This window comes from Phoca vitulina, unplaced genomic scaffold (genome assembly GCF_004348235.1).
Source record: "Phoca vitulina isolate PV1807 unplaced genomic scaffold, GSC_HSeal_1.0 scaffold20, whole genome shotgun sequence".
Lineage (NCBI taxonomy): Eukaryota > Metazoa > Chordata > Mammalia > Carnivora > Phocidae > Phoca > Phoca vitulina.
The window spans coordinates 37,910,175-37,928,241 of record NW_022589723.1 but is presented as its reverse complement, the minus strand read 5'-3'; the positions used below and the strand labels follow the sequence as shown (position 1 = coordinate 37,928,241).

General features: G+C 37.7%; 1 protein-coding gene across 9 annotated transcripts in view; it reads right to left on the bottom strand.

The window, feature by feature from the left end:
• Nucleotides 1-18,067, bottom strand: part of NEO1 (neogenin 1) — a 251,030-nt gene that overhangs the window by 161,238 nt on the left and 71,725 nt on the right. For all 9 annotated transcript variants that reach the window (XM_032417572.1, XM_032417574.1, XM_032417570.1 and 6 more), the window contains exons 4-5: nt 14,158-14,433; nt 10,818-10,971 (exon numbers count right to left, since the gene is read on the bottom strand). In XM_032417572.1, coding sequence (XP_032273463.1) covers nt 10,818-10,971; nt 14,158-14,433 — 430 coding nt within the window. The remainder of the gene's footprint in view (nt 1-10,817; nt 10,972-14,157; nt 14,434-18,067) is intronic.

Below are 18,067 nucleotides of genomic sequence, written 5' to 3'. Positions count from 1 at the left end.
ACATACACTTGTTGAAGATGTGGTTTGCAAATATTTTCTTCCACTCTGTAGTTATCTTTTCATCCTCTAAAAGGGTCTGTCACAGAGCAAAAGTTTTTAATTTTGATGAAATCCAATTTTCAACTTCTCCTTTTATGGATTGTGCTTTCGGTGTCAAATCTAATAACTCTTTGCCTAGCCCTAGATCCTGGTATTCTCCCAGATTTCTTTTCTCAAATTTCATTTTGCATTTTACATTTAGGTCCAAGAGTTAATTTTTTATATGACGTGTGAGACATAGGTTGAGAGGCGTGACCAACTGCTCCAGCAGCATTTGTTAAAAATGCTATCTTTCCTGGGGTGCCTGGGTGGCTCAGTTGTTAAGCATGTGCCTTCGGCTCGGGTTGTGGGATCGAGCCCCGCATCCCTGCTCAGCGGGAAGCCTGCTTCTCCCTCTCTCCCTGCTTGTGTTCCCTCTCTCGCTGTGTCTCTGTCAAATAAATAAATAAAATCTTTTTAAAAAATGCTATCTTTCCTCCATTGATCTGCTTTTACATCTTTGTCAAAAATTAGTTGGGCATTTTTGTTTGGTCTAAATCTGAATTCTCTATTCTGTCCCAGGGATATATGTGACTATCCTCAATGCCATACAGTCTTGATCACTGTAGCTATATACAAAGTCCTGAAATAAGGTAGACTGATTCTTCTCACTTTTTAAAAAAACTGTTAACTATTCCAGTTCCTTTGCTTTTCCATCTAAATTTTAGAATAGTCTTGTCTATATCTACAAAAGATCTTGCTGGGATATTGACAGGAATTGAGTTAACCTGTGTATCAATTTGAAGAACTGACATCTTTACTACTGAGTCTTCCAATCCAAAGACACTGTAGGTCTATTTATTTAGATCTTCTTTGATATCTTTCATTAGCATTTTGTGTTTTTTAGTATACAAATCTAACAAGTTTTGTTAGATTTTCAACTTAAGTATTTCAATTTTTGTGAGTGATTGTAAATGCTATTGTAGCTGTAACTTCGGTGTTCACATGCTCATTGCTAGTACACAGAAATACAAATGATTTTTTTCTTCATAGTCCATTCATCTGTATTTTTTTCTATAAAAATATTTTTAAATGGAAATATATACACTTATATGCTTATAATTGCTACATAAACAAGAATTCCAAAAATGCAAAGTCCTTTGCATAAAGTTCTCTCTGACCATTTGTTCATTATAAAGAGCCAAGATTGTCTTAGGCAGTTTTCCTCCATTTCTGAAGGATGGCCACCCGGTTTGTTCCCAGTGGCCAGGAATGTTCTCCATTCCCCCTCCCTTTTCTCAAGGACTAAAGCTGTCTTAATTCTTCTTCAATGAGACTTGGCGTCAGAGCAGTCTTAGGGAAGAGAAATTAAGAGCAGTAATATGTTATCTCTTTTCTTCAATGACTTTGAATTGTCCTTCTCAAAACATCCTTGGCTTACCCTGGCTTGGCTTTTTCCTCTGCTGCCTTGGTCTGAATTTACCCAATCTTGTTTCCTGGTGCCTAATTTCTGTTTTATAACCTAGATTCTTTTTTTTTTTTTCCCCATCATAAGTGTGCTTTTTAATCCCCATCACCTATTTCACCCATTCCCCCACCTGCCTCCCCTGTGGTAACCATCAGCTTGTTCTCTATAGTTAAGAGTTTGTTTCTTGGTTTCTCTCTCTTTTTTACCTTTGCTCATTTGTTTTGTTTTTTAAATTCCACATATGAGTGAGATCATACAGTATTTGTCTTTCTCTGACTTATTTCCCTTAGCATTATACTCTCTAAATCCATTGATGTCATTGCAAATGCAAGATTTCATTCTTTCTATGACTGAATAATATTCCATTGTATAAGTGTACCATATCTTCTTTATCCATTCATCTGTAGATGCACACTTGGGCTGCATCCATATCTTGGGTATTATAAATAATGCTGCTATAAACAAAGGGTCTCATGTATCCCTTTGAATTAATGTTTTCCTATTCTCTGGTTAAATACCCAGTAGTGTGATTACTGGATCATAGGATAGTTCTATTTTTAATTTTTTGAGGGATCTCCATAGTGTTTTTCACAGTGGTTGCACCAGTTTGCATTCCCACCAACACTACACTATGGTTCCTTTTTCTCCACATCCTCACCGACACTTGTTTCTTGTGTTTTTGATTTTAGCCATTCTGACAGGTGTGAGGTGATACTCACTGTAATTCTGATTTGCATTTCCCTAATGATGAGTGATGTTGAGGAAATACAATTGATTTTTATGTTTATCTTATATCTTGTGACTTGCTGAACTTACTTCTTAGTTCTAAAAGGTTTTTTTGTGGATTCCTTGGGATTCTCTATGGAGACATATCATTTGCAAATAGAGGTTATTTACTTCTTCCTTTTAGATCTGTGTGCTTTTTCTTTTTCTTGCTTTATTGAACTGGCTAGAACTTCTAGCACTGACTGTGAACTTCCTTAACTAGTTCTTGATCTTTAGAGGAAGTACTGTCTTTCACCATTAAATATAATGTTAGCTTGTAAGTTTTCTGTATATGTTCTTAAGTTATTTTTCTGAATGTTTTTTCAAATAATGAAAGGGTGTTGAATTTTGTCAAATGCTTTTTCTCTATTAATTTGATCATGTAGGTTTTTTCTTTAGTTTTTTAATATGTTAGATTATATTAATTTTGGAATACTGAGTCAGCCTTGCATCCCTGGAATAAACCCTACTTGGTTATGGTATATAAATATACATACATATATATTTACATACACACATATACATACACACATTTGAATATATATGTATATATATACACACACATCTGAATTCACTCTGCTAGTATTTTGTTCAGAATTTTTTTAAAAGATTTTATTTATTTGACAGAGAGAGAGAGCACAAGCAGGGGGGAGTAGCAGAGGGAGAGGGAGAAGGAGGCTCTCCGCTGAGCAGGGAGCCTGATGCGGGGCTCGATCCCAGGACCCTGGGATCATGACCTGAGCCAAAGGCAGTCGCTTAACCAACTAAGCCACCCAGGCGCTCCTTGTTAAGAATCTTTATGTTTATATTCATGAGGGGGTATTGACCTGTTGGCCTGTAGTTTTTGTTTTTGTACTATGTTTGTCTGGTTTTGGTATCAGAGTGATACTAGCTTCAATTCCTTCTATTTTCTGGAGAGATTGTGTAGAACTGGTGTTAATTCTTTAAACATTAGAACTCTCCAGTGAAACCATCTGGGCCTGGAGACTTCTTTTTTAGGAGTTTTAAAATTACAAAGTCAATCTCCTTAACAGAGACCTATTCAAATTATTTCATATTGGGTTAGATGTGGTAGGTTGTGTTTTGGAGCAAGCAGTTTATTTTGTATAAGCTGTCAGACTTACATGTGTATTTACATGTGTTTAGTTGCGTATAGTGTGCCCTTACCCTTTTGATGCCTATAGGATCTGCAGTAGCATCCCCTGTTTCAGTCCTAATACTGACCATTGTGTCTTCTATTTTTCTAGTTCACGGATTCTTTCCTCTGTCCCATCTGGTCTACTGCTAAGCCCATCCACTGATTTTATTTTTTTATGGTCTAACTTCCAAATTTTCTACTTGGTTCTTTAAATCTGCTATTTATTTGAGGAGACTTTTCTATGTTTTTGCTGAGATGTTCTATTTTTTTCATTTGTTTCAAGTGTGTTTGTAATTATTGAAGCATTTCTATGGTGACTGCTTTAAAATATATCAGATAATTCTAAAACCTGCCATCTAAATGTTGACATCTATTGTCTTTTCTCATTTGAGATCTTCCTGGTTCTTGGTATGATGAATCATTTTAAATTGAAATCTGGATATCTGGAGTATGTTATGAGACTCTGGATCTCACTAAACCTTTCATTTTAGGTGGCTTCTGCTGACACTCCTCTAGAGGAAGGGGGAGGTACCACCTTATTACTGTCAGATGGAGGTGGAAGTCCAGGTTCCCTACTCAGTCTTCATTTTAATACCAAAGGGGAAGTGGGGATTCCTCATTATTCCTTAACAGGGCAGGGAGTTCTGACTCCCCACTAGGCCCTCACTGATACTGTCCTCTGGCTGGTGCAGTAGGAATACCTCATTACCATTCCCCATATAGTGTCCACTGACACCATGGAGGGGGGCCTCAATACTACATGATGATGAAAGTTCTGACTCTCCACAAGGCCTCCTTTAATACCACCCTCGTGGGGAAGGGAAGAAATATCTTTTACCGCCAGGTGGGATAAAAGTCCACGCTCCCTATGTGGTTTCTACTAACACAGCAAAAGAGAGGGCCTTGATACTGCCTGGTTGAGATGAACGTTTTGCCTCCCTATTTAGCTCCTGATACCATATAGGTTGTGGGATCTCATTACAACCTGGTAAGGGTGGCAGTCTAGCCTTCCCACTTGGGTTTTTGCTCACATAGGTGAAGGTGGGGCTGCAGTTTCTTCCGTAGTGTTTGGTTAAAGTAGGAGTGATTATAGTCTTATACTTTTTGTCTTGCTATGCTTTCTCTTTACTGGTCCCCTGGCTAGAGAGAGCACATGTTTGTTAAGAACTTTTTTGAATGTGCCTATTGGCATTTTCAGGTTGCCAGCTTCTTTAGCTCATGTTGGGATATATGAGGCAAAAACAAAACCCAAGGAACTCACCATCATGTTGTTCCTTGGGTCCCACGGTCTCTAGCCAGTCATTCTTCCTCTCTCCACCTTTCAAAGTCCTTTTTCTTTTTTTTCTTTTTAAGTAGGCTCCACACCTAGCATGGAGCTCAACACAGGGCTTGAACTCACGACCCTGAGATCAACACCTGAGTTAAGAGTCAGATGCTTAAGTGACTGAGCCACCCAGGCAACCCCAGAGTCTTATTAGGTTTGTTTTACATATAATGTCTGGGATTTTTAGTAGTGGGAAGAATAGGGAAAAATACATCTATTCCATCTTCCCAGAAATGTGACTCCTCCACTTGTTTTTTAAATAATTTTTCTATTATTGTCAATTATAATACATTAAGCATTTTTATAACTATAACCTGTTCCTTTGCAGCTGGGTTCTGATCTGTCATTCCACCAAAACAGAACATTACATTGTGCAGTCACTCTACACTTTAGCATTTGTATTTTCTGGATTCTCTCCCTTTAAAATAAAACTACTCAATGAATTGGACACATTTCTACTACCACCCTTCCTTCAGTAGCTATGATTGGTTTGGATCTGAACAAATTTGATGGAAAGATTAGGTAAATATATCAATTCTTAAGACAGTTACAAAAGTCATGGTAATGTTTTATTTATTTATTTATTTATTTATTTATTTATTTATTTTAATGGTCACAAGAATTTATTCATGTATTTATTTTGTTTCAAATTTTTATTTAAATTCCATTTAGTTAACATATAGTGTAATATTAGTTTCAGGAGTAGAATTTAGTGATTCATCACTTACATACAACACCCAGTGCTCATCACAAGTGCCCTCCTTAATACCCATCACCCATCTAGCCCATCCCCCGCCCACCCTCCCTCCAGCAACCCTCCATTTGTTCTCTATAGTTAAGACTCTGTTTTATGGTTTGCTTCCCTCTCTCTTTTTCTTCCCCCATGTTCATCTATTTTCTTCTTTAATTACACATATGAATGAAATCATAATGTATTTTTCTTTCTATGACTTTTTTCACTTAGCATAATATTCTCTAGCTCCATCCACATCATTGTAAATGGCAAGATTTCATTCTTTTTATGCCTGAGTAATATTCCATTGCATATATATACCACATCTTCTTTATTCATCAGCTGATGGAAATTTGGGCTCTTCCCATAATTTTTGAGATATTTTTGATTACTGATTCAATTTCTTTGCTGGTTTATCAGTCTTGAACTTCAAGAAAACTTGAACAAGTTTTCTATTTCTTCATGTTTCAGTTTTGGTAGTTTATATGTTTGTAGGAATTTATCCATTTCTTCCAGATTGCCCAATCTGTTAGCATATAATTTTTCATAATATTCTCCTATAATTGTTTGTATTTTTGTGGTGTTGGTTGTGATCTCTCCTCTCTCATTTGTGATTTTATTTATTTGGGTCCTTTCTTTTTTCTTTTGATAAGTCTGGCTAGGGGTTTGTCACTTTTATTAATTCTTTCAAAGAACCAGCTCCTGGGGTCATTCATCTGTTCTACTGTTGTCTGTATGTGTCTGTATCATTCATTTTTGCACTAACCTTTATTATTTCCCTTCTTCTGCTGGCTTTAGGCTTCATTTGTTGTTATTCCTCTAGCTCCTTTAGGTGTGAGGTTAGGTTGCATATTTGAGATTTTTCTTGCTTCTTGAGGTAGGCTTGTATTGCTATATACTTCCTTCTTATGACTGCTTTTGCTGCATCCCAAAAGTTTTGGACCATCGTGTTTTCATTATCATTTGTTTCCATGTATTTTTAAAAAATTTCTTCTTTAATTTCCTGGTTGACCCATTAATTTTTTTGTAGGATGTTCTTTAACCTCCATGTCTTTGTGGTCTTTCCAAAAATTTTCATGTGGTTGACTTCAAGTTATATAGCATTATGGTTGGAAAATATGCATGGTATGATCTCAATCATTTTGTACTTGTTGAGGTCTGATTTGTGACCTAGTATGTGATCTATTCTGGAGAATGTCCCATGTGCACTCGATAAGAATGTGTATTCTGCTGCTTTAGGATGAAATGTTCTGAACATATCTTTAAGTCCATCTGGTCCAGTGTGTCATTCAAAGCCATTGTTTCCTTGTTGATTTTGCCTAGATGATCTGTCTGTTGATGTAAGTAAGGTGTTAAAATCCTCTACTATTATTGTATTATTATCAATGAATTCCTTTATGTTTGTTATTCATATTTGGGTGCTCCCAAATTGGGAACATAAATATTAAAATTGTTAGGTCTTCTTGCTGGATAGATCTTTTTATTATGATATAGTGCCCTTCTTCATCTCTTGTTACAGTCTTCAGTTTAAAATTGAGTTTGTCTGATATAAGTACTCCTACTTACTCTGGCTTTCTTTTGATGTCCATTAGCATGACAAATGGTTCTCTATCCCCTCACTTTCAATCTGCTGGTGTCTTTAGGTCTAAAATAAGTCTCTTGTAGGCAGCATATAGATGGGTCTTGTTGGGTTTTTTTTTCCCCCCATTCGGACACCCTATGTCTTCTGATTGGTGCATTTAGTCCATTTACATTCAGAGTGATTATTGATAGATATGAATTTAGTGCCATTTTATTACTTGTTCTGTCATTTCTGGAGATTTTCTCTGTTTCTCTCTAGTCTTTGAAGCTTTTGGTCTTTCTTTCCCACTCAAAAAGGCCCCTTTAATATTTCTTGGTTAAGCAGGCCGGGTTTAGCGGTCATGAACTCCCTTAGTTTTTGTTTGTCTGGAAACTCTTTCTCTCTCCTATGCTGGATGACAGCCTTGCTGGATAGAGTATTCTTATCTGCATATTTTTGCCATTCAGCACGTTGAATATATCATGCCACTCTCTTGTGGCCTGCCAAGTTTCTGTGGATAGATCTGCTCTTAACCTCATTTGTCTTCCCTTCAGGACTTCTTTTGTCTTGCTGCTCTTAGGATTTTTTCTTTATATTTTGCAAATTTAACTTCTACGTTGTGGCCTCTTTGCCTCTAGTTGTGCAGTTTGTTCTGTCAGTCCTCAGATCAATTTCTTGGGTATTCAGAATGATTTGATATTTATCTAGCTGCGTTCAAGGGAAGAGGCAAGCCTAGGGTCCTCCTACTATTCTGCCATCTTAGCTTCTCCCAGGTAATGTTTTAAAATATTCATTTTCACAGAGGCCTTAAGATTAGTAATAGAGAAGGATGTCTAATAGTTCAAGATTTTTACCAAAGCCAGCCTAGCACTATCTAGATTTCTAACCACTTGTTTCTTCCAATTTCAAAATTTCTTTCTAATTTGGGGTTTTAATAATTTATGAGCTAAGGCCCATCTACATATCTCATAAGGCACTGGTAGAAACAGACATTTTGAGTAATTACCTACATCTAACCTGAAGCACTCTGATTCTCCTATACTACATTCAGATATCTGACCAAAAATTATTGGTTACCGCTTTCCCTACCCCATTATGTGCCAGACACTATGCTAGGGTTTAGAAATACTGACATGAACACCATCAACACTGTCCTCCTCCTACATGCTTGTGAAGCTTCCTGAGGCAGCGCTATTCCAAAGCAATGCTTCTCAGACTTTTCTACCATGTAACCCAAGTATTCAGAAGCCTAGAGAACTCAAGGTAGAAAACAGTCTACTCAGTCTTCTGATTTATCCTTCAAATTCAGAGAGATATTGCTAGCCATGATATATCCACATTTGATTTAATTAAAAAACATTTCCCCTATGAAATATGTTTGAATAAAATTGAATGTAATAATTTTATGCAACATAAAAGGAAGATTTGTAACATTTCTACTATGACTTATATACCCCAACCACATCTAGACCCCAGTATGAGAATCACTTTACTAAAGGAACAGCTGTCCAACATACTATATAAGATAGCAATCATACCTCTACCTCTCTTGGTATCCCTGGCATACTTTTGTCTTAATTTTCTTCATAGCACTTATCATAAACTGAACTTTTACATGTTTAAATGATTACTGTCTGACTCTTCCCCACTAGAATATCAGCAAAACTCTATTCAGTTCACTACTCTGTTCCCAGTACCTAGAACACTGCTTAACATAATTGGCTTTCAGTAAACATTTGTTGAATAATTATTGAATAAGCAAACGAGAATCATAGCAATCCTCACTTTTATTTCTTATGTAAGAAATCAAACTCCTTTATCATTATATATCTTCAGAATGTCTTTCTATGATGATAAAATACGAAATCTTTTAAAAGAACCTATTTCAGCTTTCTTACCCCTCCCCCTTTTTTAAAGATTTATTTATTTCTGGGGTACCTCGGTGGCTCGGGTGGTTAAGCGACCTGCTCTTGATTTAGGCTCAGGTCATGATCTCAGAGTCCTGGGATCGAGCCCCATGTCAGAGTCTGCACTCACTGCAGAGTGGGCTTGTTCCTCTCCCCCGCCCTTCGTTCCTCTCCCCACTTGCACTCTCTCGTATAAATAAAATTTAATTAAACAGTAATTTAAAGATTAATTTATTTGAGAGAGAGTGCACAAGCAGGGGAAGGGGCAGAGAGAGAGAGAGAGAAAATCCCAAACAGACTCCCTACTGAGTGTGGAACTTGATGAGGGGCTGGATCTCACCACCCTGAGATCACGACAAGCTGAAATCAAGAGTTGAATGGGTAACCGACTGAGCCACCTAGGTGCCCCAGCTTTCCTACTCCTGATAAAGATTTTGTTCTAACATATAGCCAACTTAAATTTCTACTCCAAGAGAGCTTCAAATTTTTATTCCCTTTTTAAAGGTTCCCTATGTTTCAGTTAGCATAAGTTTTAAATATTCCCTTGAAGTTTTATAAATTCTTCGCCTAATATTTAGCTAAGGAAAGGAGTGGGAAGAAAGGATGTAAAATATAGGCAGAAGTAGTTGGTGACTGGATGAGTGCTGCGAAAGAAAGAGATGATATTGGAGATGATACCATCAGTTTTGCTAATGAAATCAGTGAAGGTTGATCACCAAGCTAACTAGAGAGTTACCCCTTTCCCAGGTCTTGGTTACTTAAGTACACAAATTAAGACTGTCTGCTTACTTTGGATTACTCAGTTGGGAATCTTTAGACCTGCTCAGTCCAAATCAATAGCCACTAGCACAGGTGGTCTCTGACACTTGAAATGTGGCTAGAATGAAGACCTGAACTCTAAATTTTATTTAATTTTTATTCAAATGTAAAAGCTGAAGCAACACTAACCACATTTATTGTTTTGGTAGAACTACATTTCACTTTAACTGGTGCATCACATAAATTATTATAGTATTTAGTAGTATGCGTTACATCTTAGTTTTTTTTTTACCTAGCTATCAAAAATTTTAAATTACACACATCGCTTGCATCATATTTCTATTGGACAGCACTGCTCTGCAACAGCGGTCCTCAACTGGGGACCATTTTGTCCCCCAAGGAACATCTGTCAACATCTAGAAACATTTTTGGTTGTCACAACTTGGGAGTGCTATTGGCATCTAGTGGATAGAGGCCAAGGATGATACTAAACATTCTACAACACACAAAATAACTTTGCTTTGGAAACAAAATATACCTAAATACCACCACCACCGCTACCTCAGTTCTTTTATCAGAATACAACAGAGAAAAGCACCCATTACGTATGTCAAGCACCTATTACATAAGGAAGTAATGAGGGACGACAGGATGGCTGATGTTTAGAGAAAAGCTTTTGTGGAAGAGAAAGAATTTATGATCATAGAAGAAGGCTCGTATGATTTTAAAAGGCAAAAACAGAAGGATGAGGAATAAACTCTCTTTTATTGTTAGAATAAAGGAAAAAACTACTATCAACAAAATGCACATGAAAAGGAATTAGAAGTCTCAGGCTAGTCAGGACCAGAAACTTCTGCAACAATTTAGGGAAAGAGGTCTTGAGGCCTTAAGCTAAGTATACTGCAGCTCAGAAAGAACAGATGGAATAATTATCCCTTAATATTTTGAAAGCAATTTTTTCTTTAAACATCCTAATCATATATAGTGTATAAACTATTTCAAGAATGATAAATGAGCATTATAATGTGCTTAAATAAAAATAAAGTAGATCACCACTTTTTTCATTATTAATCAGTAGTCCCAAATTAGATTAGACCAAGTCTCAAGCTAAGGCTGAAAAAAGCTTTTAGGCAGACAACATTACCTTTCTGTGTCAAGCGCCTCCTCATTTTTCATCCATCTAATGGTTGGAGTAGGAAGTCCTGAAGCAACACACGGCAACACTGCACTCTGACCAATGACTCTGACTAAGGAAGAAGGCTGTTTCAAAAATACCAAGTTTGAAGTGAATTCAGGATCTAAAAAATTAAAAAACAAAAGACAATAATTAAGAAAGCACTTTACTACTTTAATGATGAGGAATGGCAAATTCCTATTCAGTCTGTGTGGCTTTATTATTTTATTTTTTTTAAGTAGACTCCATGCCCAGTGTGGGGCTTGAACTCATGACCCCAAGATCAAGAGATGCATGCTTTACCAGCTGAGCCAGCCAGGCGCCCTATGTGGCTTTACATAACAAAATATTTTAAGCAAAAGTGACACAAGAACCGCCCATTTAAATTAGCAAACATTTCCGGGTGCCTGGGTGGCTCAGTTGGTTAAGTGTCTGACTCTTGATTTCGGCTCAGGTCATGATCTCAGGGTCATGAAATCGAGCCCTGCTTTGGGCTCCATGCTCAGCAGGGAGTCTGCTTGAGATTCTTTCTCTCCCTCTCCCTGTGCCCCGCCCCCCAAAATAAATATATAAATCTTAAAAAAATAAATTAGCAAACATTTCCTTAATCACCTTGATGTGTAAAGCACTGTGCTAGGCTCTCTGGGGACCTTAAGGATGTAGAAGTTGTAGCTCCGAACTTCAAGGTGCTTACTAGTCAACTGAGGGATATTTGACAAGAATCCCCTTCACATCAAAAGACTGAATAAAGTAAGTGTTTCATGAGTGGTACAAAGAGAGAAAAGACTAAGCAAGCTCAGGACCCTTAACAGCATCCTCTCCATTCATAGGGATATCGTAAGAGGTTTCCTTTACATCCCTACATCTGTGTGTTACTTCTAAAAATCTTTCTGAGTTTCATCTCTTTAACTCATTCACTTAGTCTGTCAATCCCTTGATTTTTATAATGGTACGACTGTTAGGCTGCTACTGTGTGTGCTCACTTCATACAGCTGCCCTCTTATGGGTATCTGAAAAGGCCACACTCTAATGGGTAGAAGACAGGGTTCTCTTCTTGATGGAGTGGTATTTCCAGTGTTCAGTTTTGAGAAAAAAGACTGTTCTCAGTAAAGAGATAGAACTCTTGGCCCCATACTCTCAGGAAGAGATGTTCTACAGCCATGGTAGCAACCACCAGGGCTGGCTTTAGACTTGCGTAACTAATGGATGACAGTTCTATAGCCATGGTAACAAGCAAACACTGTCTATTAGATGAGTGACAGCTCGCTTCAGTGAACATGCCTTTGAAAGCCAGCCAACGAGTGACAGCCTCAGGCTTTAAAAGTCAGCCATTCAGAAGTGGAATCACTTGCTTCTATAGCTGACATTAACCTGCTCCCACCTCCGCAACCAACCATAAAACATGCTTCTATGGCTGACATCAACCCACTCTTGCCTCTTAACCAACACACCAAAAATAACGTCTTCCCCAAAATTCTATGCGAGAGCAGCAGTTTGCATTATTCAAGAAGACTATGCTTAACAACTATGATTTTTCCTCACTTAAGTAAATAAAACATTATTTTGTTTTTGTTTCAGATATTGAGTGGTGGTTCATCCTCTGACACTGAAAATCTTTTTTTCCTTGGATCTGGTTTTGAGGCTTTGCTTGAATGGTACCCCAGAGAAGAAATAGGACCTCTGCCATGTAAAAGCAAGTCAGGAAGTAGACTAGAAGATGCTGCAATATGGCAACAGTTTTCTTGTTTTCCCATTGGGATTTAGCTAAATTTAATCATATTTTGATAGAAACAAATAAATTTGAACAAATATTTACTGGCTTCTATGTGTCAGTTACCATTCTTGGCAGCAGACAAAATTCCCTACCCTTGTTGACCTTATATACTACTAGGGGAGAGAGACAAGAAATAAAAGACATTGTATGTCAGACAATGGATATGTTCTGAAGTAAAATTAAGGGGGAAAGAGGAAAGTACCAGGGTGGATATGGAACGCTGTTGTTTTAAACAGTGGCCAAGGAAGGCTTAACAATGAAGTGATATTTGAGCAGAGAAATAAGACGGTTGTGTCAGGCAGATATCTGAGGGAAGAGGATTCCAGGCAGGGCAAATGGCAAGTAGAAAGACCCCAAAGCAAAAGAATGTCTGGAGTGTTCTGGAAACATAAGGTGGTCACAATCATAGAGTGAGGGAGAGAAGAGTACCAGATGGAAGGAGAGAGATGGTGAGGAAGGGGGCATTAAGATTATACAAAGCCTTACAGGCCAAGGACTTTGCTCTAAGATGAGAAACCATTAGGTTTTGAGCAAAGATGTAACATGATCTAATACATATTTTATTTTATTTTATAATCTAATATACATTTTAAAAAATAACTGTGGCTGCTAAGCTGAAAATACACAGGGACAGGAATGGCAAAGGCATGGATGATGATGACAAAGAAAGAAACTGCCTTAAAAAAAAGTCAGTTCAAAGCCCATTAGGAACACCCTCAAGCGTCGCTGCTCCCAACACTGGGCTCACCTTGCAAGCCAATCCATAGACTAAAAATTAGCCTACAAAGTAGTTGTATATAAAAAATCTGCCCAAACAATGTAAAGATGGCCCCATTATATTCATAAACTCAGGTTTGAAGGAAGAAATGTGGAATCAGGCACCCAGCAGTGGGAACAGAAGCTGAGAGGCCAGGAGGCAGCAGGAGGCTAGCATGCCTGGGATGAGCAACACGTGAGAGGAAGTTATGAGTAAGCAGAAGTTACACAGCTGAGAAAAGACACACGAAACAGAGGAGGAGAGCCACCAGGGGCAGAAAGAGTAAGAACCCACAAAGAGAGGGAAGAAGGGGCTGAGTCTACATTAAAATGGGGGAACGCTATAAAGATCCAAGAGCTCTTGCCTACTAGTGTCTCCAGAGCTGCTCTATTAGTTAACACGCTGCCCATCCCTTACATGAACTAGCCCGAGGGAGTCTCGGATTCTGACAAGAGATCTAACTACATCAAGTATCCCATTCCAGGGAAGGAGCAGATAGAGGCTTGACAAAAGACACAGACCTAGGGTGTCTTTGGCCAAGAAGAATGCCATAGATACACTTTATCGCTTCATAAATTTCTATTAATGTATTCACTAAAGAGTAAATCTCTCTGGCACATTTTCTTCTTTTCTCTGCCTATAAGAAACTGAGACTCCTTATGCTGACATTAATTTGTCACACCATATATTTAACAGTGTTTATTTAAAAAGAAAATTCTAACAACAATTTTCATCCATTAATAAACATAAAACCACAAGTCCTGATAATAAATTAATACCTGGAAGAACTTTCAATTCAGCTTCATCGCTATACTTTGGTGGCCCACCACTTTCAACTATGCAGCGATAAAGTCCCCCATCTTCTTCAGTAGCGTTGCTGATAACCAGTGTTCCACTTGGAAGTTTGATAACTCTATCATCCAGAAGAAGAGGCTGTCTGTTCTGTTCCCACCTCACAAACGGGACCAAATCTACATTAACTTCACAATTCAGAATTGCACTGTTCCCAGCATAAACTGAAGAAGGTTCTGGTTGGCTGGCAAATCTTGGAAGACCTGGACAATAAAGGAAAAGAAGAAATAAAATGTAGTTTAATATTACTTTAAAATGTAGTGTTGGGAACCAGGAGCAAGTCAGCCCATGTGGCCATATGTACGCTGGAACCAGGGTCAAGAAGAAAGTCCATGGGTCAGGAAACTGGCTACAACAGGGATACAAGTCAAATAAGTAAATGTACTAGGGATAATTGAAGTCACATTCCTCACAGTTGGAGAAGCAAGGTACAAATATGGAAAAGCAGAAGGGTAGAATAAATCCCATGGTATTGGTAGAATTAAGGCATCAGTATAAACTTACAGTTTTATATAATTATATATAGTTAAACATATACATAGATATAAATGTATGTGTAAAAAAATATATATACATTTCATACACAGTCATTACATACATATATATCTGTACATATATATGTATATGCATAAATCTCCTAGCTCTGTCCAGAGAGAATCCAAAATCAATGCCACTTGAGTAGCAATGAGTATATATGGTGACATAATCTTGATTTCTAAATACCATTTTCCACTACAAGGAACCAATGCCCTTAAAGAGGCTGATTCTACAACTAGAGTAAAGAAAGTACAAGATAAACCTGGAACATCCTGTGACAGGAAGTAAGGAAGCATCCAAAGAACAATATGGACCTATCAAAAGGACCCAGAAGTCAGACTGAAGGGAGTTTCCTCTGGCTCAATCTGGGATAATGATAATTGAGGCAGAAAAGAATGAATGGATGCTAAACTCACTGGTGAAAGGTGGATGAGGAATAGGATATATACAGAGCCTCAAATTAGCTCTTCCCAAAATACTGCTAATTAATAAAAGTATAAACTATTAACTTCACAGTGAAGAAACATAGCATAGACCGTATTAACAAAGTAATAAAGGTTAACATAACCAGTAATGAAACAAAACATCATACACTTCCTGATAGAATGCACTAAGAAGAACACGGCATCATTTACTTCTGTGATATTTCTTCCCAAAATGCAAAACCTGAATCTATTCATAGGGGAAAATCAGAAAACACAAAATGAGACTAGGATAAACTAAAGAATGGTTTGAGATCAAAAGAGCCTAAACTACTAAATACAACATGTAATCCCAGACCAGAAAGGAGTGGCAGAGGGGCAAAGTTCCTGCTTTTGTTTTTTGCTATTAAGAACTTTATCGAAGCAACCAGTAAAATCAGAATGGTATCTATGGTAGTATCGTATTAAGATTAACTTCCTAAAATTGATGGATGGTTATGTAGGAGAGTATCTTTGTTTTTAGGAAATATACACAGAAGTATTTAGGTGGGGGTAATGCCTCCAACTTACCCATAATGATTTAGGAAAAAACACTGATTTGGGTATGTGCATATTGTGGGGGGTTATAAGGCAGACATAGTAAAATGTTAACAGTTGGGTGATCTGAGTGAAGAGTATATGGGATTTCTTGGTTTCATTCTTGCAATAATTGTATGAGTTTGAAATTATTTCAAAATAAAATACTGACAAAAATGTAGTCATAAATACTCTGTAGATGCCACAGAATGTAGTGGTTAAGAGCCTAAGTTCTGGAGTCACATAATCTGAATGTGAATCCCAACCCCACCACTTCATGGCTGTGTGACATTAGTAAGTTACTTAACCTTGAAGTCTCAGTTTCTCCATCAGGAAAATGAGAACAATAAGAGACCTCACAGGGTGTTAAAAAGGTTAATACTTAACATAAATACTTCATATATAGCATATTGCCTTGGCACATAAAAACTCAAATAGTAGGGGTGCCTGGGTGGCACAGTTGGCTAAGCATCTCACTCTTGGTTTCGGCTCAGGTCATGATCTCAGGGTCTTGGGATCGAGCCCCACGTCAGGGTCCGCACTCAGTGCAGAGTCGTTTTGAGATTCTCTCTCCCTCTCTGCCCCTCCTGATCATGCCCCCCCCCAAATAAATAAATCTGGAAAAAAATACTCAAATAGTAGCTGCTATTATTATTAACAGTAACATCTAAAAAAGTGACTCTGAGATGCTGAGAACACAGCAAACTGTTTCTTTAAAGAGTAACAAACATAGTAAATTATGAGAAACAGTTCCAGGTTTTGTAGTTTTATGATGGTGAATTATTCCATATGGAAATAACACACAAGTTGTCTAGCCTTCTTACAAATTTTTTCTTATTTTTTATATCAAGGGGATTTTTGAAGGAAAGAAAGATAAAATTAGCCATACATCTACTTTACAGAAACCAAAAAATTAGAAGAATGGAATTAACAAAGATAAACAGAGAAACTAAGAAAGTAGGAAAAAAGGAAGCTGAAATAAAACCAAGAGCTAATTCTATTTTTAAAAAGCCAAATATTCTCCCCTCCTGAGGTCTCATGAAAATGAGTAACAACATATGTGGAACTGGCAGAAAAGAGATTTCTACAAGTTTCTCAACAGGGAAAGCAGACGGAGGAACTGGTGCTGACATATCACGGCAGAAAGTGCTGCAGCCTCCTGCGCTCACAAGTAGGAGGCCCTTTTGTCCTGCTGCTTTCATAGAATTGCAGGAGAAAGGAGAGAGAGTAGGAGCGAGATGGGGGCTGGACAAACAGAGATTAACAATGTCTGTATTCAGACCACCCAATGCCTCCACCTTGAGGCACAAAACACTCCTAGCCAGGCTACAGCCCAGGCAGTAAAACCAAAATTTCCGCTGTGGAGAAATGAGTGCAGAGAAGACTTTTCCTATCTAATTCTATGAGCTACCTACTTTGTGTTCTTTCAGAAATTCCCCTTCTTACTTGACTTGGCCAGAATCAGTTTCTATCACTTGTAACCAAAGAACACTAACCAATGTTCTTTTAAAGATTTTATTTATTTATTTGAGAGAGAGAGAGAGAGTATGAGGGGGGAGAGGGTCAGAGGGAGAAGCAGACTCCCCGCTGAGCAGGGAGCCCGATGTGGGACTCGATCCTGGGACTCCAGGATCACGACCTGAGCTGAAGGCAGTTGCTTAACCAACTGAGCCACCCAGGCACCCCCAATGTTCTTTTAGAATGGCAATTTGGCAGTATCTTTTTGAAAAAAAAATTAGTTTTATTGAGATACAACTTATATACCATAAAGTTTATCACTTAAAGTCCACAATTCAACAGTTTTTAGGATACACACAAAGTTGTGCAACCATCACTAGAATCTAGTTGGAGAACATTTTCATCATCCTTCAAAGAAACTGTGTACTCAGTTGCAGTCATTCCCCATTCCCTGTATTCACCCACCCAGCCCCTGTGCCCTTATCTCCCTCCCCCATCCTCAGCCCTAGAAAACCACCAATCTACTTCTTGGCTCCCTATATTTGCTTCTTCTGGACATTTCATATATATGAAGTCATATGATATGCGGCTTCTTTCACTTATCATGGTTTTCATGTTTATCCATGTTGCAGTACCTAGAAGAATTTCATTCCTCTTTATTGCTGAGAATATACCACATTTTGGTTAGCCGATCATCACTTGATACATTGTTTCCACTTTTTGGTTATTACGGATAATGCTGCTATAACCACTCATGTACAAATTTTTGTACAGATCTATCTTTTCATTTCTCTGGGGTTGATACCTAGAAATGGAATTGCTCAGTCATAAGGTAACTTTATGG